General features: G+C 41.9%; 1 protein-coding gene across 5 annotated transcripts in view; it reads left to right on the forward strand.

The window, feature by feature from the left end:
• Window positions 1-27,040, forward strand: part of ANXA5 (annexin A5) — a 36,072-nt gene extending 9,032 nt beyond the window's left edge. For 4 of the 5 annotated variants that reach the window (XM_085578328.1, XM_085578327.1, XM_085578329.1 and 1 more), the window contains exons 2-14: window positions 4,442-4,522; window positions 7,857-7,899; window positions 14,368-14,452; window positions 15,471-15,565; window positions 15,951-16,064; window positions 18,319-18,409; window positions 19,324-19,403; window positions 19,812-19,868; window positions 22,296-22,389; window positions 22,765-22,860; window positions 23,313-23,371; window positions 25,349-25,471; window positions 26,510-27,040. In XM_085578328.1, the coding sequence (XP_085434454.1) occupies window positions 7,891-7,899; window positions 14,368-14,452; window positions 15,471-15,565; window positions 15,951-16,064; window positions 18,319-18,409; window positions 19,324-19,403; window positions 19,812-19,868; window positions 22,296-22,389; window positions 22,765-22,860; window positions 23,313-23,371; window positions 25,349-25,471; window positions 26,510-26,572 (966 nt within the window). In that variant the 5' untranslated portion in view covers window positions 4,442-4,522; window positions 7,857-7,890 and the 3' untranslated portion in view covers window positions 26,573-27,040. Of the gene's footprint in view, window positions 1-4,441; window positions 4,523-7,581; window positions 7,687-7,856; window positions 7,900-14,367; window positions 14,453-15,470; window positions 15,566-15,950; window positions 16,065-18,318; window positions 18,410-19,323; window positions 19,404-19,811; window positions 19,869-22,295; window positions 22,390-22,764; window positions 22,861-23,312; window positions 23,372-25,348; window positions 25,472-26,509 lie in introns of those variants that run through there. The other variant, XM_021554917.3, reaches the window with a different exon arrangement.
• The last annotated feature ends 761 nt before the right edge of the window (window positions 27,041-27,801 follow it).

The following is a 27,801-nucleotide window of genomic DNA, read 5'->3' on the forward strand; positions in this document are numbered from 1 at the left end:
GTACAATAATATGAGGAGCTCAGGACATAGAAGGAGGAGGAGGGGGCAGGGAATGACATTTAACATCAGGCAGTCTGTGGTTCCCCTTGCAAATGGGATTATCCTGTAGCATCTGAATGCCAAAAATACACTCTGGTTTTTGGTTTGGTGAGGGGTCAGGATATGTGTGAGGAGTTACATGAACACATCAAAACCAATTCAAATCTATACTTTAGGGTTTAGTGGTTGCTCTTAGTTCTCTGGTAGAGATTTGCATCAAGGCACTTTTATTAAGAATAAATACTGTTTTAACCATATCACTTTGGAAAAAGAGGCTTGAGTTTTCATAGGAGCCTAACAGTGCATCTTGAAGAGACTCACAGCCCCTGACTTTGAATTGATCCTCTAATCTGAAAAAAAATTAGCATTTAGAAATGTTATCAATAGAATCAAGAAAACCAAGTTTTCCTTTGTGAATACCTCAATAATAACTACATAAAATTATTGCTGGAGATGGAAGGGGGAGCACCTTTCAGCAAACAGAACTGCAGTTTGCATCAGGATATCACTTGTTCCTGTGTTTCTGGACCTTAACCTGGCTCTGGTTTACCTACAGATCTGCTGTGATTAACACTACTGGAAGTTGTTGGTGTGATACATTAATTGTTTCAACCTTGAAAATGTGAATTAAAGTAACAAAAACTCCACCAAAAGAGATGCTGAGGCACTGAGGCTTTTTAGAGGAGCAATACCATGGACATTTCTCCTGAACTTATAGTTTATTCCCAGGCAAACAGCTAGTTTAGGGAGAATAAAAATATTGTGTCATACAGCCAACTCTTCAAAAATATGGAGGTGAGAATTTTAAACTACTGACAGTGTCCTATTTTTTAACAGTAGGGACAGTATTCCATGGAGGGAAAAAAACCAAAACCTTGAGCCTGGCAATGATCAGTGTGGGATTAGTAAAATGTTAAGAAATGGTATTTTAAAATGTCTTTGAATATTTTCTTGAGGCAAAAGTTGTGGTTTAGACAGTGGGAGGCCCTTCAACCTTGATCTTTGTGGGTCCCTCCAACTCAAAATATTGTGTTTGTTTGATTGTGTATGACTGAGCAAGAGAAGGTTTATGGAATTTTGTCCTATTCATAATTATGCCCAAAACCTCGTGTTTTAATGGCTTTGCTTATGCATAAACTTTTGAGTGGCCTGCTCATCTTTTAAAGTTTAAAAATTAAGAAATTGAGCTTTTTACTTGAGTGTCTGGGTGGGTGCTGACAATGAGCAATTAAAACACACTTTACTTATGTGCTGGCATTTTAGGCAGGTTTCTCTTAGTTCAGGTATCAAAATGCATTGTAGATACCAGGAAAATTACTTTAGAGGTCTTGAGCTAGGGGCTAAAAATATTTGTTGTTTTTTAGAGTACTAAACATCCAGTGTTGAGGATTATATGGGAAGTTGTATTCAGAAAGAAGGAAATTAAGTTCCAAAGAAATCATTAAAGCTCTACAGGACACAGGTGCCTCCTGGTAAAGCTGTTGGGTTATCTGGGTTTGGTGTGGGTTCCATACAGTTTGAGATGAGATCAGACTGTTAGCCAGGGTTTTGGTGAATAGTCACTTGGAAGGTTGAGATCAGCATGTTTTAGAAGCTTAAGAAAAGGCTGAAGAGCAAAGAAGTTGATGTAAGCTTTGGTTTTGTCTCCAGTCTCTCTTCCTCATAATCAAAGCAGAATTTTGTGGTTCTTCTCTTCTGTATGGGAGCCAAGGCTTTTGCTGTGTCAGGTGAGAACAGCTGCATGGAGATGGGAGGGTGCTTCTCATCCTTCAGAATAATTTATTGATTCTTTTCTTCATGAGTCAATAGGTAAATCAGGGAGGCAGTTCTCAGTGACACTGAGGACCTTTGGCAAGGTAGAGAGAAAAAATAAACCAGTGCAAAGTCAGTAGCTTGTGACTTGAAACCTGGGCTCAGTTATCAGTCCCCAGCAGTGACCTTGGGGACACCACTGAGCCTCAGCTTGCCTTTATTCTCCATTTGAAAATGAAGATAATGCTGTTCCTGTATCTCAGGACTCTTGTGTAGCTTCTAATGGGAGGCCTCCTGGTGAGAAAGAGGTCTTGTTACAAGACCTCACTTAGAAGTGTTTTAGGGAACAGTAAATGCCCAGGAACAGTAAAAGCCCACACTTGTTTAGTGACCTTATGCCAGTTCATTACAGCTAAACTTATTTCTCTTCTCCACAGAGAAGGAAACAAGCACTCATGGGTGATTTTTATTTTTGTGCCTCAGATTTTTTGTATTTCCATTAAACAGAACTCAATTCTTTTTCTCTCTGCTCCTCTCTCCTAAGTAGAACTAATGGCCTTAATGGTTAAGAGAAATAGCTTTCTTAACTTGTATTGGTTGCTCTGGATAGTTACTTAGTGCTATCTCAAAGTTCGTGGATGAGGGACAAGACAAAAGTTTGCTATTATAGATGAGCTGTGCCCAATACACCATCTCTGTGTGGAAATGTAGAGCACAAAGCCCAAGTGATCTGCTTGTGGTAAGCTGTAGTTTGGAACAGCTGGAAAAGCCTGAGCACCTGGCTCTTTTTCTCCCTCCTTTACCCAGAGGAGGAATCCATATCACCAGTAATGAGGGCTGTAAACTGTGTTCCTCAGGAAGAATTACCCTGGAAATCAAGTCCTGCCTTAGTATAGTGCTGTAGAGCTGTCATAGTAACTAAGAGTAGCATCAAGGACTAGAATCTGGCTCAAGTATTTGCTTGAATTGAGACTACTGCACTGATGGCAACCTTGCGATGTATCTTACTCTAAAGACAATTTTAAAGAAACCCGCACCTCCTCTGAGTAAATGAAAATAAGTCGTTTGCCAGTAAGAGGAATTCAGCTGCCTGCTGCTGTAATGGGTATAAATGCCTGTACCTCCCATTAACCTCTTCACATTGTTCTGGTGCCCCCACAGAAATCTCTGTCAGAGTGCTGCTCTGTAATGGGTTGTGGATTAGAAGTAATGAATCACTTAGAGGAAGTTGTTGTTGCTGGAATATAAGACAACATTTAGTCTCTAAAGCAACTCTCAAAGTGCAGCAAAATATTCTACTTTGTACTCTTAGCCTGTCCTTCAGCAGCCCCCTGATGCCAGTGCATGCAGCAGGGAAAGAATTTTATAAACTTTCTATCAGTGTTATACTCTGAAGTTTCTTTTCCCTGCCTGTAAAGCAGTAAAACTCTCCTCTCTTGTTCCTTATTTTAATGGTGTTACTGCTTAGTGTTTGCCTCACACCTTCCACCCACAAGGTGCTGGAGGTGCAGCACAAAGCTCTCTCCATTTGTGCTGAGCTGGCCTCGAGTAGGAGCTCAGGGAAACAAGGCACTGAAAAATTTCTATCCTCTGGCACCAAGTCTGGAACAAAACAGATTCCTCTCTGTCAGTGTTAATCAAACCATGAGCTTGAAACTGCTCAATTTTTCCAACCTTCACCTTTGCTTCTGACAGCGGTTCATCAAGGATTTTGGGCTGTATCACTTCCAAAGAGACATTAAAGTGTGGAAAAGCATTAAGCATTGATCTTCTGTTATAATTCCAGAAGGAAATGGTCTGCCCCATGAAATTTCCAAAGCCTGAAAGTCTCCCTTGGTAAGCCTATTGCCCTTCTGTGCCTCTAGAATAGGCTTTTAAAATATTTTGCAGTGGGATTTTAATTTTAGGAGGAAATATTTTAACTAGGACAGTAACAGGCCTTGGCCTTTCTATCTTGCGTGAGAAGTGCTTTAATGTGATTCCTGTGCTCCACCTCTGTTTGATAAATTGAAGGACCTTTCCATTTTCAGCAGCTTCTGGATGCATAGCAGAGCAAACTCTGCTTTAAGGTGAGCCTTGCTCTTTTATTCTCTTCTGTGATGCATTTAATGGTAGTTATGTAGGGTCACATAACAGCTCAGGAGTAGCATTGGTAGCAAAATGAGACACAATGCTTTTGGGCAGGAGGTGAGGACCTGCTGGGAGAGTGCCTTGATACAGCAAACCATCCATCTTCCTATTTATTTCTCTTTTACAAACTCCTCAAAGCAACTTCAGGGGGCTGTGCTCCTGAAATGAACTGCTTTTGTGCTAATTCTTCATCTCCCTAGACTTTTCCATTGTTTCCAGAAAAATGCACAGATGTGTTTTAGTGCTGCAACCAGACTCTGTAAACATTTTCAAGCCCCTTATTAGAAACCCCATATCAAGTTAATTATTTCACAAATGTGATAATTCCTGCATGCATTCTTTGCCTTCTTGTGCTGCTACAACCCCAGATTTCACAATATATGGACAAGTCTTGTGCCTTGAAATGGATTGAAAACTGACAGGGCCCTACTTGCAAAGTCTCAATGTGTGTCAGAGCTAAATATTCTATTAAGGCAATGCCACTCTTTTTTTGATATTTTACTGCTGTTTTTCTTTCCAGGTGTTTGCAGCACTGTGTTAAAGAAGAATTGGAAGTGCACTGTGCCAGCAGCAGCCCTGAGAAGCAGACTGTTACATCCTGGTATGATTTTACAAGTGATTGAAGATGCAAAGAGCAGGGAGGGGCTTGGGGAGGTGGAAAGACTGCTATGATCTCTTGTGGTTTCTTAACATGTGTGAAAGTTTGTCTTTATTTTTAAAAAATAAAGACTTTTTAAAAAATGAGAAAAAAAATTATAGTTATTCTAGAAGGCTTATTTGTGACTTGTGGGTAGGCACTATTGACTGTTAAAGCTGCTGTCAGGTGAAATACCTGCCCACAGTGGCCATGAAGGTCCTGCAGCTGGTGCTTGTGAGTCACCATCTCCAAGTGTTTTAGTCTAACTTGAATTGCTTCTGCAAAAGGCAATCAGTACAAAATGCATTTCTCTCCAGGCACATGTTCATGTCTTCAGGTTCATCCTGGATTTGCTCACAGAGCTTTTCCTGTCTTTCCCTTTTGCATTCAAATCGATGCAAAGGCTGAAATTCTGTGATTATCAGATTTATTTTCTTTTCAAACATCTACTCTTTCCAAATGGCCTGGTGAATCTTTCCCATGGTTTTACTCTAACATTTCCCCCTGCTCCCCCAAGCCTCTTTGCTTTATGAAGTTATGTAAATATTTCCTTGCTTAAACACACATTGATAACATTTTAGATTGACTGGAGTGGGTTTTACTCCCAGCGTCATCTGCTGGCAAGAAGATCCTTCTCTTCTCTGTTTAACCTTTTCCTACCATTGCAATTCATCTTGGATCATGCATTTCAGACCCCCCTTCAAGAGCAGAAAAATATTGTGTTCTCACTCCGAAGATTCTTTTCCTTGTTATTCACTGATTAGAAATCCAGTGGTAGCCTCCCATTGACTGAATGTTACCTCATGTTTGTTCACAAATAATAATGAGCTGGTTGAAGGTAGAAGAGTGGAAAAACATTTCAAATATTTTGATTTTGACTAGAATAGACTTCTACCATTGGAAATGAGGAACAAAGTGTACACAGAGACATTTACTGCAGAATAAAAGGCATGTGTTAATTTGATTCCAAATCCACAGCCTACAACACAAAGTTTAAAGGGCAAAATAGAATTCAATACATATGTTGGATCATTTCCTTGAATCTGAGAGTTGCTATAAAGTAATAAGGATACCAAATAAGGCATAGTAAACAAAAGTCCTATAATCCAGAAAAATATGTTCACCTAAAATTTAAAGATAAAAAGCCAAGCTGTCTCCACCTTGCCTCTTAATATGCTGTTATACACATGACACACTTGGAACAGATTTTTTTAGGATAGCAGGAATTGTGTGTCATTGTGCCTGGATTAAACCATACCCAGCATTTCAGAGAGCCAAGGATTCAAACCTTGGATTGTGGTGCTGGGAGGGGTTTGCTGCAGCAAGGAGAGGGAGGTAGAGCAGATGCATTCCAGGTGGTCCCATGCTAACTTCTAAATAAGTTGTCAGACACATTTTTTCAAGTTATGCAAGTGTTTGTTTTATTTGTCAAGTTTAGTAAATATTTTTGTGTCAAGGAAAGTAGCTTACTTTGTGCAATAGTTACTGTAGTAGAGATTCTATTAACATATTTCAAAGTGATGATGACAAATTTATTAGTTCCTAGAGTCTCATTATATGTTCACATGATACTGATACAGTTTTCTTAAAATTTCCACATCACCCAATAATTTTTTCTATATAACATTTCTGATTCACTAATGAGGTTTGACCTCCATGTGGCACTTGAGGAGCCTTTACTGCAGTGTTCATGTGCCTCATTCTGATTGAAAGAAGTTTGGAGTGTGTTAAACAAAGTGGATTTAGTTTCCACTGCATTTCCTTATGTCTGCACTCTCTTGATGGTACAGCTTGAAGCATGATCTAGGGTGGCTTGTGTCTCTTTTGGGCATGATGTGTAAGGAAAAAATACTTAATTTTGCAGAAAGGGGTAGATGTCTAAGCAATGTTGTGCCTAAGTTAGAAGTAACCAATTTGAATATCAACTGCTCTTTTTTAAAAAAATACTCTATAATGTTTTCTTTAATATTGTGGTTGTACATCTAATCATATGTGCATTTCCACATACATGCTATGAGCAGCTCTCTATTACCTTCATGCACCTTTGGGCGTGTGTGGAATACCACTTCAATGGATTAGATTCAAATCAGAGTTGGATAAGTAAATAAGGACATTTTAGCAAACAGTTTGTTCCTTGGTCCAGCAGAGGAAGCCAGATGGGTGGATCCCATGTTTTTGCTGAACTGTATGTGCGCTGCAGGGGCAACAAGAAATGCTGGACTAAATATTTAAATTTACATCATGAGCTATGTTTCTCTTGCTGTTTGTGAGGTAAATGCAACTTACTTTCAGACAGAAGTGACTGTTGCATGTTAAAGTGCTCACACAGCGGGATTATGTTCATGTTTTATTTTGGCAGAGGCAGTGAATTCCATTTGCATTGCAGTCACTTTTCCTCCTTTCTTCTGACTCAAGGCTGTGTGGCTGAGGGAGTGAGTCTGTCTGCAGCTTAGATGGAGCAGCTCCTTGAGTAGCTCCACAGACTGCATTCTCCTCGCTCTCCTAACCTGGATATATCTTCCCTATTCCTGGGCCAGGGAGATGGTCCTGCTGAAAGACATGAAGTAAAAAAGTGTCATCCCCTGAAATCCTTGCCATTTCTGATAGTCAAGAACTACAGCCCTAACATTCTGTTCAGTACTGTGCTTGTTGTGCTAACTTGGCTTACTTGGAAGCCATACTAGGTTAGCTGATGAAATGTCTGCTTTTTACCAAATTCAGTTCAGACTTGCCCTTCAGTGCTGGGATAGGATCCCCTTCAGATTCATGGGAACCGATTTTATACAGACTTCATCCTGAGGGTGCTTGAGCACCCGCTGGAGGCTGTCTATCGGCAGATGTAATTTTTCTTTCAAAAAGTTAACGATCGCTGAGACACAAAGCACTAATGCCACCCTTGCAGGGCAGGGCAGGGATGGAGAAGAAAGCCGGGCCGCTGCCGGCGGCGCCTGGCCTGCAGATGGCCCCGGGAGGCGGCCGAGGCTCGCTGCCCGCCCAGGGTGGGGCTGGCCCGGCCCCCGGCTGAGGCAAGAGCGGCGGGGCCGCAGCGGGACCTCCTCCCTCTTCGCTCCTGCCTCGCCCCGTGCCTCGCTCGGTGCTCCCGGTGGCTCAGGGCAGCGCGGCGGGAGGTGAGAGCCGGGGCTGGCGGGCGCTGTCACTTTGTGCTCCTCGCTGTCCCTCACTTTGTGCTCCTCGCTGTCCCTCACTTTGTGCTCCTCGCTGTCCCTCACTTTGTGCTCCTCGCTGTCCCTCACTTTGTGCTCCTCGCTGTCCCTCACTGTCGCATCTCTCTTTGCAGAGTCGGACTCGACCCCACCCGGAGGATCCCAGAGATGGCGAAGGTGAGGAAGGCGGCGGCTCCGGGAAGACACGGCCCGACGGCCCGTGCCCGGCCTCTCCCGGGGACATCCTCGTATTATCCCTCTCCTTGTTTTCACTCCTCACCGATTCTTTAAGGGCTACCCTAAACCAGCCCACCCACAAGCCCGGGCGGACACGGACGTGAGGAGGACGGGGATCATGTGAGGGACACGTCAGTCACAACTTTTTTCTTTTCTTTTTTCCACAAGATTGCACTAATTTGGCCAAGTTTTCGGTACCCTGTGTTTATATTGCGTGTGGGTGGAGGCTCCTTCCACTGAAAGGAAGGAGAAAAAAATATCGCCGTGGCAGTGCCTAGTGGCAGCTCGGGGCTCGATATTTCCATCCCCAGTTTTCCTACAGCTAACACGAGTTTTTCGGGGAGCCTTGGAGCTATGGTGCAGATTTTCGTTTGAGGACTTTCTTTTTCAGCCCTTTGCTTGTTGTGGTTTGAGCCTGGACGAAGGTGTGGAAAATGGGATGGACTCCAGCATTTGTTTCTATAGCTGCATCACATGCATACACTCTGAAAAGTAAAATAGGAGTTTAATGGCTCATTTGTAGGGGGTTGTAATGGCTTTATGGGGTTTGTACTGCTGTAGGAAGTGAAAGTGATCACAGTCTGTAGTAGCATTCACAAAGGTCAGAATAATTGCACTTGAGTGGAGTGATTAGTAGTTTTAATACCCTTGTGAATATTTACTCATATTATGTCTGGATTTAGTTATAAAAGCAAGGGAACTTCTTTTAAAGAAAAAAATTTAAACAGCATTTTTTAATTTTTTAAAATTTTTTTTTGGTTTTTTTTTTTTTTTTTTTTTGGGGGGGGGTTCTTTTGAGTGACAAATAAGGGATTTTTCTTTCTCTAAACATCAGGCCTGGATTGTAGGATGCATGTTAGGAGAACATGAGCCCTTACCCATGCCAATGCAGGACACCTGCCCAGAGGGATATACTTGGACAATAAGCCTTTTATTACGGTGTGTATAGCATTGCTTATAGGCTTAACGTTAACTTCTTTTTAGTAAAAAACATGGAAATTTACAATATTCTTGTCTGTCCCACAGAGACAAACTTTAATTTGTCTTCTTAACAGCAATGTTCCATTCCTCACTAGTGCTAACCAGCTACTCCTGGCTTCAGGTAGTAAATTTTCTACTGCCGAAGGTGACACTTGGGGGTGGCTTTTTATCGGTGGTGGGTGTTGGCAGATGGAAGTCATTGGAACAGTGAGGGTTTTTGTTAGGGAAGCCTTGTTCTCCTATTTCCACATTCAGAGGGCTGATTTCCATGTAAGTGGTATTCTTTTCCTGTGCAGTTAGGCAGCCACAAAAGACCAATAGTGTTCAAGTATTGTCGCCTGTAACTCATTTTATGAAAATAAAAAAAGCAAAGTTGAAGAAGCTTTACTTCTCATGACAGCTGTCTGTTCTATATATTGCATTATGAAATGGAGGTAAGAGTGAAAATGCCCACAAAATGCTGTCAATTGACAGAAACTCCTTGTGTACAGCTAAAGCTGTGGAGTTCACAAAGGCTGCCCTGCACAGTGTACTGGAGTTCAATTTAGCCTAGGTACATCACTGAAGAATAAAACCTTTGAAGAAGGTAAGTTATATTTGGAGGCTTGATCACTGAAGTACCTGTCCTTGCCCAGTTCTGTGAAGTCTTTTTTTATCCCTTGCCCAAAGGCCTGGGGAACTTTGAGTTCTCTGTCCAGAATAGAAAGGTTCATTCATTTTGTAGGAAAACTACAGCATGTGCTGCACAGGCTGGTCTCTCCCGGCTTGTGTTTATCGCTTTCTTTGAGGGAACACTGCTGCCCTGACAAGCTGCCCTTTCTCTCCCAGCTGTGTGTGCAGTGGTCTTTGTTGCTGCAGCAATGCACAGGGCATCACCTCCTCCTGCTCAGGAAACAGGCTGGAAACTGCTGCCCTGTGCTTGCTGGCTCAGAATTCTGGGAAGAAAGCAGCAGGTGCTGTGGACTGATCTGTTTTGGTCTGCTACTCCCAATTTTTTTCCTGAGTAAAACTTTAGGAGTATTTGGTGTGTCCATTTGTAAACTGCCAGGAAGGGATTGCTTGCTGCTGCTGAAGGTGTGGCCGCTCTGCACTATATCTGGAGTTCCTGTTCTGCCAATGTGCACATGTGACTTGGAGCACTGGGATAGTATTGCCAATTCCATAGTGCTCCAGAAGACTCTCACACATTCCAAACACTCCTTCAGCGCTGGGCTCTGAGCGGCCCCCTCTGGCTCTGTTGAGGTTACCTGTGAAGGATGGGTTTCTCAAATGTCTCTACGCTGGTTCCTATGTGGCTGCTGCTTGCTCTGCTTCTTTCCCACCCCCTCTCTTCCTTTTTTTTCCCATCCCTCCTCCCTGTCTTTGATATCTCTGTAGTGTACTGACTCAGAGTTCACCACAGATGTTGTGTAATTGTTTTTTCTCAAGAGTTTAAAATTAGTGGGGCAGATGTGAGTAGTCTGCTGACCTGAGTTTACTCCTCCTGTTTAAGCAGATGATATGAAGCACTGTTAAACGTGGCAAGGTGTTTTACAGACATGTCTTTTTAGTTTTGCATTTGCATCAGCTCTGCACCTGCACCCATCCACTCACACTGTCATTTGCACTGTACTGCCCTTGAAATATCAGGAAGTAATTGCATATTTCTTGTGTCATGTTGGGTTTAGAGCACAGTTTGAACTGGCATCTCTGTGTGGGCTCCAATGGCTCTGAAGGCTTTCAAGTCAGCAGTGAACACTGTGTTGTGTTTATCTGCAAGATGGGTCTTGTATAAGACATCTTAGAACAATCTATCATTTATTCTAGCACATGACCTTCTGGGCTATCCTCTGCTGGAAATAGCATACTTTCTCTCTTTGCTGGTAATTATTCTCCATTTCCAATCTTACCACTCCACAGTTTTCTTGTGCCATCTTGTAAACAAATGGCTGCTTAAAAAAAAAAAAAGAAAAAACAAAAAGTCTCACAGCACTTTTTTACATTAAATACCAGGTTTTTGAAGCAGCAAGTTTTTGGGACACTGTTTCTGTTGCTGCAGAGAAAGGGAGTGGCTCTTCATCTGTGGAACTCCAGCAGAACAAGTTACTGTGTGTGGTACAGAGCCATGGTAGTGGGGAAGGAGTCTCAGTCAGTTCAAGTATGGTCTGCATGTAGCAGTGGCTAAACACAGGGGCTTTGGGCAGGAAATATTTTGTGTCTTGGTGAGGAAAATAAAAAGGAACCTTGTTATGTGGCTATTGTTACTGTTGCCAGGATATGTGGCACTATTAGTTTGTGATGCTAAATTGCCTCTTGGGAGACGTTCACTTCGAAGTGTTAGTTAGAAACATTTCACCTGAGGTTTTATCTTCTTCTGGAAACCTTTGCTAGCATAAAATTGGACCAAAATACCAGATAATGTGAATTCCCTCATTTGGAGGGGCATAAATTCTAAAGCAATATTATCTCTTGCTTTGTAGTCTTATTTTTTTTCTCTTTGCCTTTTCATGCTAATTTTGTGCTTCTAGGAGTTTAATTGTGTCTCATTGGAAAGTGTCGGGAGAAAATGAAAGCTGATGTTTATTTCTAGTGTGTGATCACAAATTTGCAGTACACATGACTCCTTAACAGCAATCACTGTACTGGGGAATGTAGACAGAAAATGTGTGTAGGTTTGGGGTGTTACAATCTTGTGATACACTTTGTGTTGAGGCTTTTTGTGTTGTGCTTCTCTTTACTGCCTGGTGTAAGCTGTGGTGATTGAGTAAAGGATAACTCCTGATTGCAAGAGGATTTATATCAAAGACTGTTTGTTTTTTTCATTGATGTGCTTTGGCTGGTACTGGATGGAGAGCTTCCTATCCAAAGAGAAATGGACCTATGAGGCTGTAGTGCTCCTGTGTATGTGCTTACTTGAAAAACAAGGAATGTTTCTAGTAATACTAAAGATAAGTTATCTTTTCATAGAAGTAAACAAATAATGAAGTTTGGTTCATAGCTTGTTTTCAGATTTGCTGTGACAGCAAGTTTGGGTCAGGCTGTGATGGTGGTTCAGAAGCAGTGCTGCCCTCTCTTTGTGGCCAAAATGTGCCTTGTTTGGGACGGGAGAGACAGCCCTTCCCTCTATGGACTGAGAGTACCTTACTGCTGCAGAGCTTTCTGCTCTTGTCTGTGTATTTCACAAAAGAGAAATCTGAACTGGAATAACTAAAAGGGCACTTGTGAATAGTGGAGTGTTTTAGATGGAGTTGTGGTTGTTGAACACAGTGTGCCTGAGTATTCCCTGCTGGACCCCAATTGTCAGGGCCCACTGCAGTACTCTAAAAAGCACTAGGTTGAGTTGGGTCCTGATGTGAAGTTAAGGATGGCTTCAGCCTTTCCCAGTATTGGGTCAAGTATTGGGAGTGTCACATCTGCCCACATGTGGCTCCTAAAGGTAGGTGTGGCTCAGGTTCTGGTGGAGGGTGATCCGTGGCAGGTGGGGAGTGCTGTGTGCCACAAGGGAATGTCTGGAATGCAAATGGTGCTCAGACTTCAGGAAAAGTCTTTTGGGCTTCAGCTGCACCAGGAGATTTTCAGGAACTGCTCATCAAGCTTACTGCATGTTCGGACTTTCTGTGCAGTGCTTTGGAAAAGAGAGTTTTGAAGGATTCCTGTCAGTTAACAAAAATGAGAAGGGCCGTGCAGAGAGATTTCATGTGGCATTTAGTGTTCATACTTTGTCTATAACAGCCACACAGGAATGTTGGGCTGTTATCACAAGACTTAGGAATTGTGAAGGGGAATTCTGCTTATAACAAGATAAGCAAAAGAAAGCAAAATATCAATATCTGCTTCTGCTGAGATTTGTTGACATTGGTCATTTCCAAAGGAGAATTGTGGTACTTCTGTAATAGTAATTATCTGAGATGATATGGAGCAAAAATAAAATAAATAACCCCACTCTGTCCGGAGTGATAGTAAGGGAAGAGGCGGTAAAGACTTTGCAATCTTTATCTGTTTTACTAAATTAAATTCAGTTCACAAAAGTGAGTCCCAAATCCTTGAGATTTTCATGGTAACCTCTGGAATTAGCTAGGAAGATGACAATAAATACATTCTAAGTACTACCTGAAAAAATGGCTTATTATGGGACAAGCAGAGTGTTTCAGTGGGATTGTCATGCCTCTGAGTTATCCTGGCTATTGGAAGCCATCTCCCAAAAATAAATTTGTTGTTGCCATTTAACACTCTGACGCTTTTGTTCTGATCTGTCTGAATACATGAGAAGTGAAGCTGACTCCTGGCTGCTGCTGCCGCAGTGGGAGCCGTGGGGAGTCTCTGCTGGCAGGAGCACACGGGAGCCCTGGGGCAGTTTCTGGTTACTGCTCTTTTCTCCCTGCCCTTCTGGCTGACCTGTCTCTGAGTGCATTGACTGGAGACTGGAGTGGCTGAAATTCCTAACTCCAGGGAAGGCCAGGTGGCTGTGCTGCCTCTGGAGTAATCTGGTGCCAATCTCAGTAGGTGTCTTGGCACTTGCTATTGTGCTGTTTCTTGAGAGTGGAAAATGCCCTGCCTGTTCTGATTGCTATTTTTATGACAGTGCTTACAGGAAATTTCCCCTCTTCAGCTGTTGGAAACACCTTCTTGTTCCCCAAACCTAACTGTTTCCCCTTTCGGCCACTTCCATAGTTAACAAATTAACTACTGTGCCAAACACATATAGGTTCTTGACGTATCCTGTTTAAATAAAGGCAAAACATTTCCACAGAGATGATGAATGGCCTTTTGTGTTTAATCCAAAGAGAAATTCCCTCAAGAGCCATGTTCCATGGAAACTTAGTGGAATTATTTTTGTTTTTTTGGAGAAACTGATCTCTTGCCCTTATGTTTGAACTGTTTTTTTGTTTTTTTTTGTTTTTTTTTTTTAAGCTGGAAACTAATGTAGCTGAATCACTTTTTAGGAAGTTGCTCATGTCAAAAGAACTACGATGAAAAGTTGAAAGCCATTGTAGAGTTCAGTGGATTTCATTTGCAGGGTAGTGGAAAAAATTGGTGTGATACTGCTTGAGAGTTCCAGTAGGGTTTTCTTGAGGAGTTCTTATTTCCATAGTGTGTCTTTGTGCCATTTGCCTAGCATACATGATCTGTGCAATTAATTTTTCAAATTACTTTAGCAAATGATAACTTCTTAGTCATTTCCCTGCATTCAGGTTTCAGTGTTGGAGATAATAGTAGTTTGCAGAATTGGTACATAAATACACCCAAATTTAGCTGCACTGCTAAGGGAAGCCATAGTAGTGCCTCTGGAGTGAGCTGTGTTTAAACACCCACAGACTACTCTTTAACCAGATAATTGAAGAGAAATACAGTCAGCTTTTGGATCGTGAATTCAAGTTTAGCTTGAGCTCGTTTATGAACTGAAAGATGCAATGTTCTATTTCATGGCTTTTTCCTTCTCTCCCTCAGTACATGAGAGGCACCGTGACAGCCTTCGCTCCTTTTGATGCCAGAGCTGATGCAGAAGCCCTTCGTAAGGCCATGAAGGGATTGGGTAAGGATAATTTTTATTTTACAAGAAAAAGGCTCTTCCTCCTTTGCAAATATCCTTTCTTACTAACTTTTTTGTCCCAGTTGATGAGACTAGAGCATGTGTCTACAAGCCATAGAATGAGAGCCTCAGGACTGCACTGGTCTGGGCATGTCCTGGTTGTGACTGTGCAGCTCTCAAGGATGTTTATTTTTGGGTTAGCATGAGGGAAAAAAGAAGAGGTTTACACATTCCCCATTAAGAAATGGGTGTTCCACACGCTGTTCTGGACACACTAAGGTTTTACAGGGCAGTAGCTCTGGATTTACAGGGACAGCTATGGACAGCAGCATAGTGGGAACTCTGCATGGAAACACGCAGCAGCCTCCTGGGCCTGGAAATGTGTGAGCACAGTGCAGTTACTGGGGCAGGGAGAATGCGAGCCCACAGTGTGAATGCAGATTAAGTGGTCTGTGAACCCACACTGGGCCTTTCTGCCCCAGAATTTCCTGGGAGAACAAACCCCCATTTTCTGCTTTCTCTGAAGTGGAAGGAAGCAGAAGAAAGGGAAGGAGGGATGTGTGATACACCTCAGCCTACAGGCATGCTCACTAGGGCTGGGAAGATGCTGTGTTAGGAGGATCTACCTTGCAAAGTTTGTATATAAAATGGGTAATAGCTCAATGCTGCTGCCCTCTGGGGTGTTTTGGATTGCTGGACTGAGTTGTACTGGGAGTTGGCAGTTTGTTGGTGATCCCAAAGGCAAGTTCTATCTACGAAAACAGACTGACTAAATGTTATAGCTGGTGCTTGGAGCAGAGTCTGGATCAGATGGAGAACAAACAGCATGTTAGTCTTCCAGTCATGTTTTTGTACCAAACTTGGTGGCTCAGCTTGGGGTATGCTGACAATTGTTATTCTAAATGTTTCTGCTGTTTGCCAGTAGATTGTTGTTGTCAAAGCATCTTTCACTGCCTTTTGAGTTTGTGCCACTGTAGTTTGTTTTTCAGAGTGTTTGTAACTCATTCTTTCTAAACTTCAGGGACTGATGAAGAAACTGTGCTGACGATCCTCACCACCAGAAACAATGCTCAGCGTCAAGAAATAGCTTCTGCCTTTAAAACCTTATTTGGCAGGGTAAGAAGAAGAAAAAATACCTCTGGAAATGAGCTGGTTCTGGCTTAGAAGAATTACTTTAAACTATGAGGCACATTGACCATATTGCCTGTAAAACATTCCTTGCAAGAAAATATACTTTTGCCTCTGTCTCCCCCTCTCCTCCACCCTGCTTTATCCTAAAAAAAAACCAAAAAAACCAAACCACAATGCATTTCAGGTTTTCAAAATGCCTGTTCATCCTTTTGTCCTGCCTTATTTGCTTCAGCTGAGGTACCAATTATAAGAAAAAGAGAGGTGTTCCTTGTCTTTTTGCTGTGTCACCAGGGCCTTTCAGCTTGCAGGCTCATGTGCCTCTTAAAATGCTTAGTCCTTGTTCATCACAGCACTGTTTGTTCTGCACTAGGATCTTGTGGATGACCTGAAATCAGAACTTACTGGCAAGTTTGAAACCTTGATGGTGTCTCTGATGAGACCAGCGTATATTTTTGATGCTCATGCACTGAAGCATGCCATCAAGGTAAGAGGAGGCAGAATTCATGTGTTACATGAAATGATTGGTGCTTTTGGTTGATTTTTTTGTTTAGGAATGAACTTCTGTTGCTAAAGGGAGTGCTAATAGAAGTAGGCTTAAAAAACCAAAAATTAGCCAAGTTATGCTGACCACTGCCAGTGCCATGGTTTTGCCTGGGGGTTTTTCACTCTAATAACTCAGAGACAGTTTAGAAATCTACACAGCATAAGAATTGTTCCTTCTGGTTTAAATACAGTGTGTAGATGTGCAGTTGCTGTTCATATTTTTTGCTGTTCAAGTGCAGTGCTGAAGTCCAGAGGGCTCTTGATTTTTCTGCTGTGAGTAGACAAGGTTTTATAGCTATGCAGCTGTATAAAAATTAGTTAAGAGCATTTAACAGAAGTGTAGAGCTCTTTGTTTCTTCTTGACTGTTATTTAAGCTACAGAGTGTGTTACCCTGATGGATTGCAGTGCAAGTCCAAAATTGATGAGCTTGTGTAAACTGGTGTCCACCAAAGTTATGAGCAGGTATTGTCTGTAGAATGATCTCTAAAAAACTGCCTTCAGTAACACAGAGGGAATAATTGATGGGCCTGTCAGTGTTACCCTTCTGAATTTTTTCTTTTGTGAGTGCGTTTAGTGCCTTTCTGAGCAGGCCAGGTAAGCAAATAATTTACAATGTGGATGTGTAGAAATTTCAGTGCCTCTTCCATGTGCTCTTTTTTCCTGCCTCTGTCACACCTGTGGAATTTTGGGACTTGGATGTCCCTGGACTATTTACAGTATTGATCAAAATAGAGGACACTGAACTTGACTCTAGTGTGAGGTAGTACTTTGTGGAATGACACTTCCATGCAAACTCCCAAGATCCTGGATGAGCAGCTGGTTAATATGTAGGCTTTAGTCAACTGTGCAAGCAAGTGCTCATGCACCTGTGACCCAGCAAATAGGTGACAGAAACTTTGTTCCTGGAGGTTTTCTGTAATGCTTTTGTGTGCACTGGGGGAAGGGATGGTGGTACCTGACAGAGAAACTGATAAAGGCCTTGTTGATGAATTTAAAAATTGTATTCCCAAGCTCCTCTTATTGATTTAGGAGTCAAAGACTGACAGGGAAATGACAGAACAGATGGGTGTAGGTAGGAAAGTAGAGATAGTGAAAACAAGAGTGGTTTTGTTCTTGTCACTAAAAAAAAAGATGTTAAACCCAAGACCATGGAAATGCAGAGAATGTGTTTGCACAGGAACGGATGTCAGTACTGGCTGCAGTTCAGCCAAGGGGAGTAGCAGTAAAGCAGATGTGATGGTAGGGATTGCACTGCAAGGTAACTCAGCTAAGAGCACTAACTCTGTGCTGAAGCCTGTCCCATCCATTTTCACTGCTGCTACTTGGATTAGAGTGAGTTTAACTGTGCCCGCATCCCTCGTTGAGTAGGCATGTTCATGAAACAATCTGCATTTTGGAAATGATTGCCTGTAACCTGGCAGGTTTGTATTCTGGATAGCTTTGTGTGCAGTTGCATATCTTTGTATGTGATTAGTATTCAATATTTTCCTTGCAGGAAAGGTTGTAAATAACATGCTGAAGCAAAAAATGCTCAGTATTGCATTTCAGTGTTGCTTTTGTGAAATGGCTCCTTTCTATGTGTAAAGAGCAGTGGATTATTCCTGCAAACAAGGGCTTAGACTTGTGGAAACAAGATATTGGCCTGGCTTTTGTAAATTCTGTCCTTGTAAAAGTGGAAGAGTGTTTGTTGGGAACTGCAGGATTGCTGGAACTATATGGGTTAGCAATTCTGTTGTAAAGTGTGTTTGCAGTGGAAGAAGGGGCTTGTTTAACAGCACAGTTCATAGCAGGCTGCAGATCTGTGCTGGGTGGCTCTGTGCTTATCTATGTCCTGGCTGGTCACAGACACTGAATGAATTGGAGCTAAGATGCAAGCTTACTCCATTCACTTCTCTTGATGTCCTTGGTCATAATAGCAAAGAACTGAGGCACACCTGGCTGTGCTTGAGTGTGGAAGGGCCCCTCTGAATCCTGCAGCACTGGACTTCTATGAATTGTTGGGCTGGTTTTGAAAACAATCAAGATAATTTCTCCCAGATTATCTTCAAAACCCCCACAGTATATCAGAAAGAAGAAAATATTTTCTGTTTATTTGATCCAAATGTATAAATTTATGCTTGGTTTTGACTGTCAAAGGGATTTCTTGTTTTCCTTTTGTTATTCCATCAACTGATTCATACTTGCACCCCTGCAGGGAGCAGGAACCAATGAGAAAGTGTTGACTGAAATTCTTGCCTCCAGAACACCTGCAGAAGTGCAGAATATTAAACAAGTATATCAGCAAGGTAATTTTCTGTATAAAATAAGGGTCTCTGTTCAGTTCCTTTTATATGATTTTAGCTCATCTTTCAAATAAGGTCTATCTCTGAAGTGATGGATGTGTCCAATAAGAGGGAATTCTTTCTGCTGTGTTGCAGAACTTCATATTGAAAGGAACTAGAATTTGAATTGGAAATTGAAATAGTTTTTATTTCAGGCTTATTGTACAGATTGTGGTGCTTCATGCTTTATAGTTAGAATTCTTTCAAAAGTATGTATTTCCTGCACCCATTGTTTTCAACTTTTTGACTGAAAGGCAATTTTCAGTAATTTGAAATAAAACTTATATCATAAAAAAAAGTGACTTTTTTTTTCCTTCTGCTCTATGTTGTGTTCAAGTGCACTTATGCTAAAGCAGGTGCAGCTTTTGGCCGTTCACAAGGGTAGATGCTTTTACCCTGTGATTGTGGGCTTGTTTTTCAGGGCAATGTTAAATTCAACAGATGTCTTTTAGCTCTGTGCAGATTCCTGCCACACAAGAAATTCTCACATTTTAATAAATTTTGAGCCCAAACACAGAGCCTCTGGAGTGAAGTTTATTAGTAGCAGACTTTTCTGGGCTCTTGGTTTTTGTACATTGCGGCTGCCATATTTTAGCATGACTTGATGTCTGTGTCCTCTTTAGTTCCTTAAGGAGCTGAATCCATGCATGTCACCTTGTACTTCAAAATACTGTAGTCTGTTCCTGACATGAGGTGTGAGGTGCTCTATTTTCCATTTTTAGAGTAGTGTTATATTGTAAGTAAAAGCAGAATATGTCCTGAGTGTTAAAGATGAGTCTACAAATTGTGAGTCAAATGGACTTTTTGCCTTTCCTTGCTCTCCCCTTGAAATAGTGAGGGAGCCTGCAAGGTGGTGAGTGGATGTTGCTCTTTTGCAGAGTATGAAGCTGACCTGGAGGATAAGATCACAGGAGAAACATCAGGCCATTTCCAGAGGCTGCTGGTGGTGCTGCTGCAGGTTGGTGTCCTGTTGTGGGTTGACTTTCACTGCTAGGTGCACTTACCACTTCCTGCGTACTAAGCTGGGCCCAGTGCTAGGCAGGACTGGCTCTGGAGCTGAGGCATTTCCTCTGGTGTGCAGGGTCAGCCTTGGGCTCTCTTCAGAGTAATTTCTATATTACTGAAGCAAAACACTTCTGTGATGCCCATGGGTGTAGCTGGTGCTGCTGTGTAGGGTTTTGAGGGCAAAAGGGGAAGAGGACCCTTACTTCATACAGACACATGCAAGCAAAAGGGAAAAACAAGATGGTTTTGGAGAAGATGCATTAGGGATGACTTGTTACAGTAACTTACAGGCTCAATATAACAGAGAAATGCTTTTTGACTTCTAATTATTCAGTTTAACAACTTCTGAATTTCTGTTTAGGCAAACAGAGATCCTGATGCTGGAGTTGATGAGGCTCTTGTTGAGCAGGATGCTCAGGTGGGTCACTGACTGAGGGTTTGGGGTAATTCTATGAGTTACCTCTAAAGATGGCAAGCAGCTGGAATTCAAATGTGAAAGAGTGATAGTAAAGGTTCTCTGTGGGTTTTTTTTACATGTTTTCTTGTGCTTTTTTTTTACATATTCTGGACAAAAGAAGTGTCAAAACCTGAAATACTGTGATCAAAACTTACTGCACTTTGATGTTTCAGTTTTGCTTATTACTTAATGAGGGACCTGAATAAAACAGCGAGTAGATCATTGGAAGAGAGGCTGAGGTTTGATGAGCACTGCTGGAAAAACTCAGATGTTAACCGTTCATTGCTTAATACCTGACCTGGACTTCTCTCTGAATTTAATCCCTTGTCCATGACTGCTCCCTAGCCCTGTGCTCTGGATTGAAAGGAATTCCAGCAATTAATCAGTGTCCTTGACAGTTTCTTGCTGGGTGTCATTTGCTTTGTTGGAATGATGGTCACTATTGCAGTGATTTGGTTACAACTCATTTAGTACATGTTTCTTCTTAGCTATTTCAACAACTCTGCATAAGACATTTTTCTCTCATAAATTGTCTGCTGAGATGAAAGAAATACAGGGATTGTTCAAGGTGATGCAGAGTAAACCCATACTATCAGATCAATAAAGCATTCTTCTGATAGCACAGCCAGATGGAGCAACAGAGTGGCAAATTACATTTTACTGGCACAGACCTATCCTTTGTCACTTAAATTCAGAAAGCATTGTTGTTCTGCTGTTAAAGTTAACTTCCGGGGACAATTACAGCTGGAAAATTAGAGGGACAAATGTTTGAATCTTGATCTAGACTGTTCCATGAAGTTTTCAGTCTTGCTTTTAGCTGGCCCTGTGTTATTGAGGAAAGACGTGAAGCACTGGCCCTGGTAGCTAGATAGATTTCTTTAGCCCTTTTAATTGAGTTTAAATGAGCAGCTAAACTTAGGAGGCACCAAACCCAGCTCTTGAAAAGGTCCTGGTTTTCCAAACAGTCTCTGTGGCTTGCTGCATACATTTAACTTGGGCTGAGACCTTCAGTCAATAGACTTTCCATTCACCACCCAACACAGTTGGAACAGATTCAGTTATTTTCTAATTGCTATTTCCATGTACAGATGGCCAGAACTGAGGTACATGACTGTGCAGATGTTAGGAGTATTTTTGGCTTCCCAGTGTTTTTCTTGAGTCATATATTCTGGAAAGGACTTGATACATTAGAAGGCAAACTTTTTCCTCAGTGGTGATTTTTCAATTTTTTGTGTCTATGATTACTAAATATTAATTTAAAGCAATTTTGGGACTTTTCTGAGAATGTCTGAAGGAGAAAGTCTGACTTTTTGGAAAAGATTTTGTGGATATCATTTCTTGAAAGTCATACATTGAGGTATATTTTGTGTATTGCCCAGTGTCAGGCAGATACACACTTAAAGCTGACATAAAGTTCTATTTGCAACTTCTAGTGTCTCTAAATCAATCTTTTGCTGGTATTTTTCTAAATGCTGTACTGGGGACTTCTCATTTGCTACGGGATGGAGAGTGCTGGTATTCATTTGGAGGGCTTAGCATATGTTATTTGTAATATCCTGGCAGTGAGTGCCTTGAGCTTTTTCCTCTCCAACTTTTTTTCATTCTATACCATTAATATTGAAAATATCATATATACTACAATATGTACAACCTTTTTCATTACAGAGTGCTTAGCACACAGTTAGGAAAAAGGCAAAGTTTCCCAACTGTCGGGACTTTTTCCAAATTTCTTGTTCTTTCTTGTTTTCTGTTGTCTCTTCTCATTCCAACATTTTAAAGTGCTTTACTTTCCTGGTGCTGAAAATGTACCCAGGTGTTTGTCTGCATCACATACAGACTTGCCTGAAAAGCCATGAATGTGCTAAAACCGTGGCTAAAATCTGGTTTCAAGCCGCTAAGAATTTATCAGCCTACAAATCCTCTTTCTGAGAGATTCTAGATCCATTTTCCCCTCCTTCTTGAAAAACTTCCTCCTGAGCCAAGTTGGCGTGGTTCTGCTGTTGAAGAGCCATCATGTACCAAAGTTCTGCTGCTCTGTTTGAAAAAGGGAAGAGAAAAAAAGGGCAGAAAAGGCAGTTATGTGAATAAATGTTATCTGCTGTATTATCACAGTTTCAGCAAACTTCAGTCCGTATGAAGAGGACTATGCACAGTCAGTTTCTGGGCCTGAAGTTGCATTACTCATGGAAATGCTGTCACAAGTAAATGTCAGATTTTTTTAATTTATTTCTGAGATTCAGTACTTGGCAATTTAATTTCATTTTTCCCCTCCAGCTATAGCTTGTTAGTAAATTTATTGCTCCTTAGAGTGAGACAAATAGAACTTTTCAACAGGATGCATGGACACAAAACAAATGCTGATGTTTTGTTCTCTTGAATTCATAACAGGTTTTGTTCAGAGCTGGGGAGCTGAAGTGGGGAACAGATGAAGAAAAGTTCATCACTATCTTGGGAACCCGCAGTGTTTCTCACTTGAGGAGGGGTAGGTAGTGTGGTTAATGAGGGGCTGAGAGCTTGTGCCTGAAATCCAGCCTGGAAAAGCTAAGCCCATATCAAGGTGCCTACTTTGAGTTGATGATAGAGGGACAATACCTTTTCACCTGCTCCTTGCCCATCCAGAAGTCTCTTTTACCAATCTGGTTGGGCCATTGGGAATAATGCATGGAGCTGTTCCTTCCAGGTGCAGAGAAGGGTTGTACAAGGGGCATCTGATGGGAAATTGGTGCTCAGAACAAGGCAGTGAGTGGCCAATATCACCTGACCTGTGGATAATGACACACAGGTGGCATTGTCCTGAACTGAGGGGCACTGGCAGGAATGTTGGGCATTCCCTGATGGAGCACACTTTGTTTTGCAGTGTTTGACAAGTACATGACAATTTCTGGCTTCCAGATTGAAGAGACCATTGACCGGGAGACCTCTGGTGATTTGGAGAAGCTACTTCTGGCAGTGGGTAATTGAGTCCTTATGTGTCTAGCACTAGGCTGCCTTTGCTTACTCCCAGGCCTCCTGAAATTACAGTTGTCACAGAGGCTGGTGTGAAAACAGGGTTCCTTTAGGAAGGTAATCACCTGGGATCTATTTTTGTGTCTGGAGAAGAAGTGGTGAACTGCATTCTTTTTGGTCATGTGCACCTCTGCCAGAGCTGAGACTGAGCTCTGTCTTCACCTGTATTCCTGTCAGCTTATCTAGGACAGTGTTGGAGAGTTTGACTAGTAAAGTCTCTCTACTATCAGAAATAAATGCTTATTCTAAATCCCAGAACCCAAAGAGTTGTAGCAGAGGAACAGCCCAGATTACACCACTGGAGAGAATAACACAGTGACACACACCTCATCTTGGCAATCAGAGATGGCCCTTTATTTAATAGCAGTCAATAATTCAATCATTTGAATTATTTTCCAGTGAAATGCATCCGAAGTGTGCCTGCCTATTTTGCTGAGACCCTGTATTATTCCATGAAGGTATGTAAATGTTTTCCCTGGGTCACTTTCCATCTTCTCCAGATACAATTCCTTTCCCTTTAGCTTGCTCTTCTGTCACTGTAAATGCTGACAGTATCACTAAGTATCTACAAAAGGTTCAGGGAGTGCAGGGCTGGGAGAGGATGCAAACAATTTGTAGTTTCCTTGGAGTTCATTGTGGGTTTGTCACACCACAGACATTTTAGTCTCATCAGCTGTTTTTTGATTTGGTGCTGCTACACTGGAAAATGACAGTATTCATTGGGTGCTTCCCAGCTGATGAAACTCGTGTCTTTAGGTGGTGAATGTACTGAGGAAGGGAAGACTGTAGATTGTGCAAATTAGTGCTCTTTGATTTGGATGTGAGTAGTTGCAGATGGAGGGCATTAGGTAGCTTTGGAAACACATTTTGGTTACTATCCATCCTTCTTTGAGAAGCAAAAGGAAGCAGAGAAAAGAAAGGTTTAAACAGCTGCAAAAGATTACTCATGGGAATTGCATTAGCAGTGCATCCATGTTTCTGTTTGCTTCACCTTCTCTTGGATGGGAAGAGATGAGCAGGGAAAACTGTAATTTTTAACTCCCAGTGGGTAATATTAATTGAACCAGAGGCAAGTAGTCTGTTGTTTCCAGGCAAGTTATCAGCTTCCCTGAGGAATTCCTGCCTTCCCCTTGCTGGAGAGCTCTGAAGTGTGTTTGTCAGAAGATGAGGTGGCAGCTTGAGAGTTAGTAATGAGAAACAAAATGATAGTTTAATTTTTAGAAGTACTGTACTGCTTCTGTAGATACTGTGTAGAATAAGGTTCAGGTGAAAAATACAAAATATTGTATCAGTAGGCTGAGCTGTCTGAGGAGGACTTTTATTTTTTAAAACATGCAATTTTCCTGTGGGCTTTAGATTCTTATACACTTCTGTTGTGAGGAGACTGACCAATGTGTGCTGGTGAGATTCCCAATTTTTTTTTTTACTGTAAATAAAAATCATTCAACACTTCAGATGAGAAAGCTTTTTGTCAATTATTACTTTGACAGAGGAGTTTGTACTTCCACAATTTATCAGTTTGGCATAACAAGGTTCTGCACTGAACAGAGTTTGCTTTCATTATTATAGGTAGGGCAGAACTTGGCTTTTATTCCTCAGAAAACACTGGGCTTGTGGCATAACTTTTGAGCAGCTTTAGGGCATTTTTAGGTGTAATCCAAGAATATTGCACCCAGAAGGATTGAGTGTCCCTGGACATTAGGCTGAAGATGACCGTGGGAGCTCTGCCAAGTCCTTCCCTGAGGTGCATCTGCAGGTTAGCACGTCAAAGTTTGTACAGCTTCAGCTTGTGTGGAGTCTGCTTTGTCTGAGCAGAGGGGTCAGGGCCTTGGTCTGCACAGGAAGGTGAAATGCTTCAAGCACTGAAGATGACAGAGTGTGGCATGCTTGTGTGGTTGGAAAAGGTTTGTGAAGCTTTGCTCCCATAATGAACAGCTGGAGAGTTCATGGGATTAGTTGCTCTGCCTGTGTCCTGCTGTATGATGTTGCTTTGTACTGGTCACTGCTGGAATTGAGGTGCCCAGTTCCAGAACTGACTGCAGTTCTGCAGCCTCAGGGTGCACTGCAGCGGGGATTTACACATGATTGTGGTGGGCAGCTGTGCTTCTGTGTGAGCTTGGAACTGGGATCTTTTAAATTTATGTGGGCATTCACAGTTGAAGCCTGAGATGAAACATTAAATAAGAGGCCTAAGCATCTGGCACTTGATAGAGGTCCAGGGATCAGAGCTCCTCTGTTCTCCACATTTCAGTGTGAATGTCTCATGATACTGTCCTGAATATTCTGTTTTGGAGCTGAACTGTAATTCAGGAGTGGTTTGAGATGCCACTTGTTGCTTTCATCTTGTTCCATAGTTTTTTTGTATTTCACGCTTTGTTGCAGCATCTGTACAGAACTGGCTCATATTTGAAAGTTATTTGATCTTTTCTCTTTAGGGGGCTGGCACTGATGATGACACCCTGATCAGAGTCATGGTTTCAAGAAGTGAAATTGATCTGCTGGATATTAGACGAGAATTCAGAAAGAATTTTGCGAAATCATTGTATCAAACGATTCAGGTAAAATTACTGTTCTGGCCTCAGGGAAGGCAGGGGTGATTGAGATGTCACTGTTTTCACTGTTGTTTTTCTTGGCAGAGGGTGGGTGTGGGTAGAGCTGGGTGACCTGGGCTCTGAGATTGAGTTCCTCTGCAGTTTTGACATGGTATTATTGAAGTAGGGGAAACATCCTATGGAAAAAAGTTTCCTTCCAGTGTTCACTAGGGCAGATGATGTGGCTTTCTGAAATTGCAATTACTCATACACCATATTTAGCTACTGCATCATTTCCTTGTTCTTGTCTGGGTTCCTTATTGTGCAGTGCTTCAGAGGGGGTGCTGGCTCCAGAGAAATAATGCTGGGGTTGGGAGTCTGAATTAGCATGATGTTGAAGTTTAGATCTTGGGTTGTGGTGTGGAACCCTTTGCAACTTTTCTAAGTGAAAAGGGTTTCACTGTGGAACCACTCTGAGTCATACTTTCCTTTGAGTGGATGGGAAGGAGCAGGAAGGGAAGGAACCAGCAAGAAATCCGGAGCCAGCTGTTGCTGCAAAGTTAAGCCAAAAGGCTTTTATTTTTTTCTCTTGTTTTATATTAAAAGTCCTGCTTTTTATGATTTTTTTCTATGGTCATTCTTGGCATTATGGTCCCTGAGTGGAGTTTCTTTTTGGCATTGCCTGTCAGGCCCATATGGATTTCGTATCAGAGCTTCCCATTGATTACAGGGAGCAGAGCTGGCACCTTTCTAGGCGGGTGCACTTTGCCCGTATGTTGCTTTTGATGTTCTTTGGGCTCCTCCTTTGGACTTCCCCCTGCAGACAAATGTGTTAAATGTGCAACGGGCAGCTCTGTTTTCTAGTAAAGCTTTTGAAGGTTTTTTGTCTCTGGCAGTCTGTGTAAATACAGCTCTCATGTAAGAGGCAGAGAATTTCCTTGTGTCATTCCTGAGCAGAGAGTCATCCTTGTGGATTTCCTGTGGGTGGGATGAATGTGTAATGTGCTGGGGCCCTCGTTGGCAACCACTCTGGTGACTCATGGTGCTGCTGTTCTGCATTGACAGAAAGACACGTCTGGGGACTACAGGAAAGCGCTACTGCTCCTCTGTGGCGGAGACGATGACTGATGGGCAGGGGACATGCAGCTCTCCTTGTTACTCCAGCTTTGCAGCCCTTCATTAGCATGTCTGCCTGAGGTTTTGTATCTTAATGCTTTGTGGCTGCTTGAATTTATACTAGGATTGCACTTAGTAAAAAGGAGCTTATTGTTATCCCTCCTCTTCCCCAAGTCCCAGCTTCCAGGAATTTCAAGTGCCTTCTGTGATCTGTGGGAGTCACCTTCATGGAAAGTGGGTGCTGAGCACAGAACCCAGTTCTTAACAGGTGTTTTGCTGAAATAGGAAAAAATAATAATGTATTTCACAATAAATACAAAATTGCTTTTTATTCCTTTCATTTCCACTGAGTATTAAGCTAGTTCTAACATGGCAAGCAAGGAAATCCTTTGTATGTAATATTGGAATGAATTTGCTGAACATATTACAAGCAATCATTGGAAATCTAAAGGACCAATAAATTTTTCCCCTCTTATCACAGTTGTATGTGGTATTTAATCTAATTTAATGTTTTTAATATATTTTCCCTTTCATATAATTTCATTGTCTCAGACTGTTGGTATTATTGGTGCTTTGAAGCTTTCCATATTCATGTCTAGCCTAGGATATGGATGTTGTGGTGATGCCATTGCTCACTACAGTTGGAAAACCAAAATATTGGTGCTTGCTGGGCATTTCATTCTCACTTTGTGCTGCTTTGTGTTTTTATCCTCTTCTAAAGCTGGAGCTGGGAAGGAAGGAGAGTTGCTGTGCAAGGCCAAAGTAGAGCAGATGTGCTGCACTTTAGGGCCAGTCAAGGTTGTCTGGGATGGAAGCAGGTGAAGAAGAGATGGGATCTATTCTTCAGGGATTTTATGAGAAAAGAGGATAGTTGAAGCACCCCTCCCTTCAGGTTATCAGGGAGCAGAGTGAAGGGTGAGAGAAGCACCAGCCTGTTTTGTGGGCTGCCTTGAATTCTCTGCTTTGGTTCAGCATTTATGACTGGCTCTGAAAATCAAATTGATGTGTGTGAAGGAGAATAAAGAGGCTTCTCTTTCATGCCTTGGTAAGGTCTGAACACCATGGCTCTAAACTTGGCTTATCAGTCAGTCACATACATCAGCTGCAGAAATAGCACCTTTAATAGTCCTTCTGAAACTGATTCTTCACAGGTTAAGAGCTTTATAACTTTCATGTTGAATAAATGGAAAGATGAAATTTTTTTACATTGTAATTCTAAGTTAGTACTGTCATAATCTCTT

Source organism: Lonchura striata, chromosome 4, assembly GCF_050655825.1.
Source record: "Lonchura striata isolate lonStrDom1 chromosome 4, ASM5065582v1, whole genome shotgun sequence".
Taxonomy (NCBI): Eukaryota; Metazoa; Chordata; class Aves; order Passeriformes; family Estrildidae; genus Lonchura; species Lonchura striata.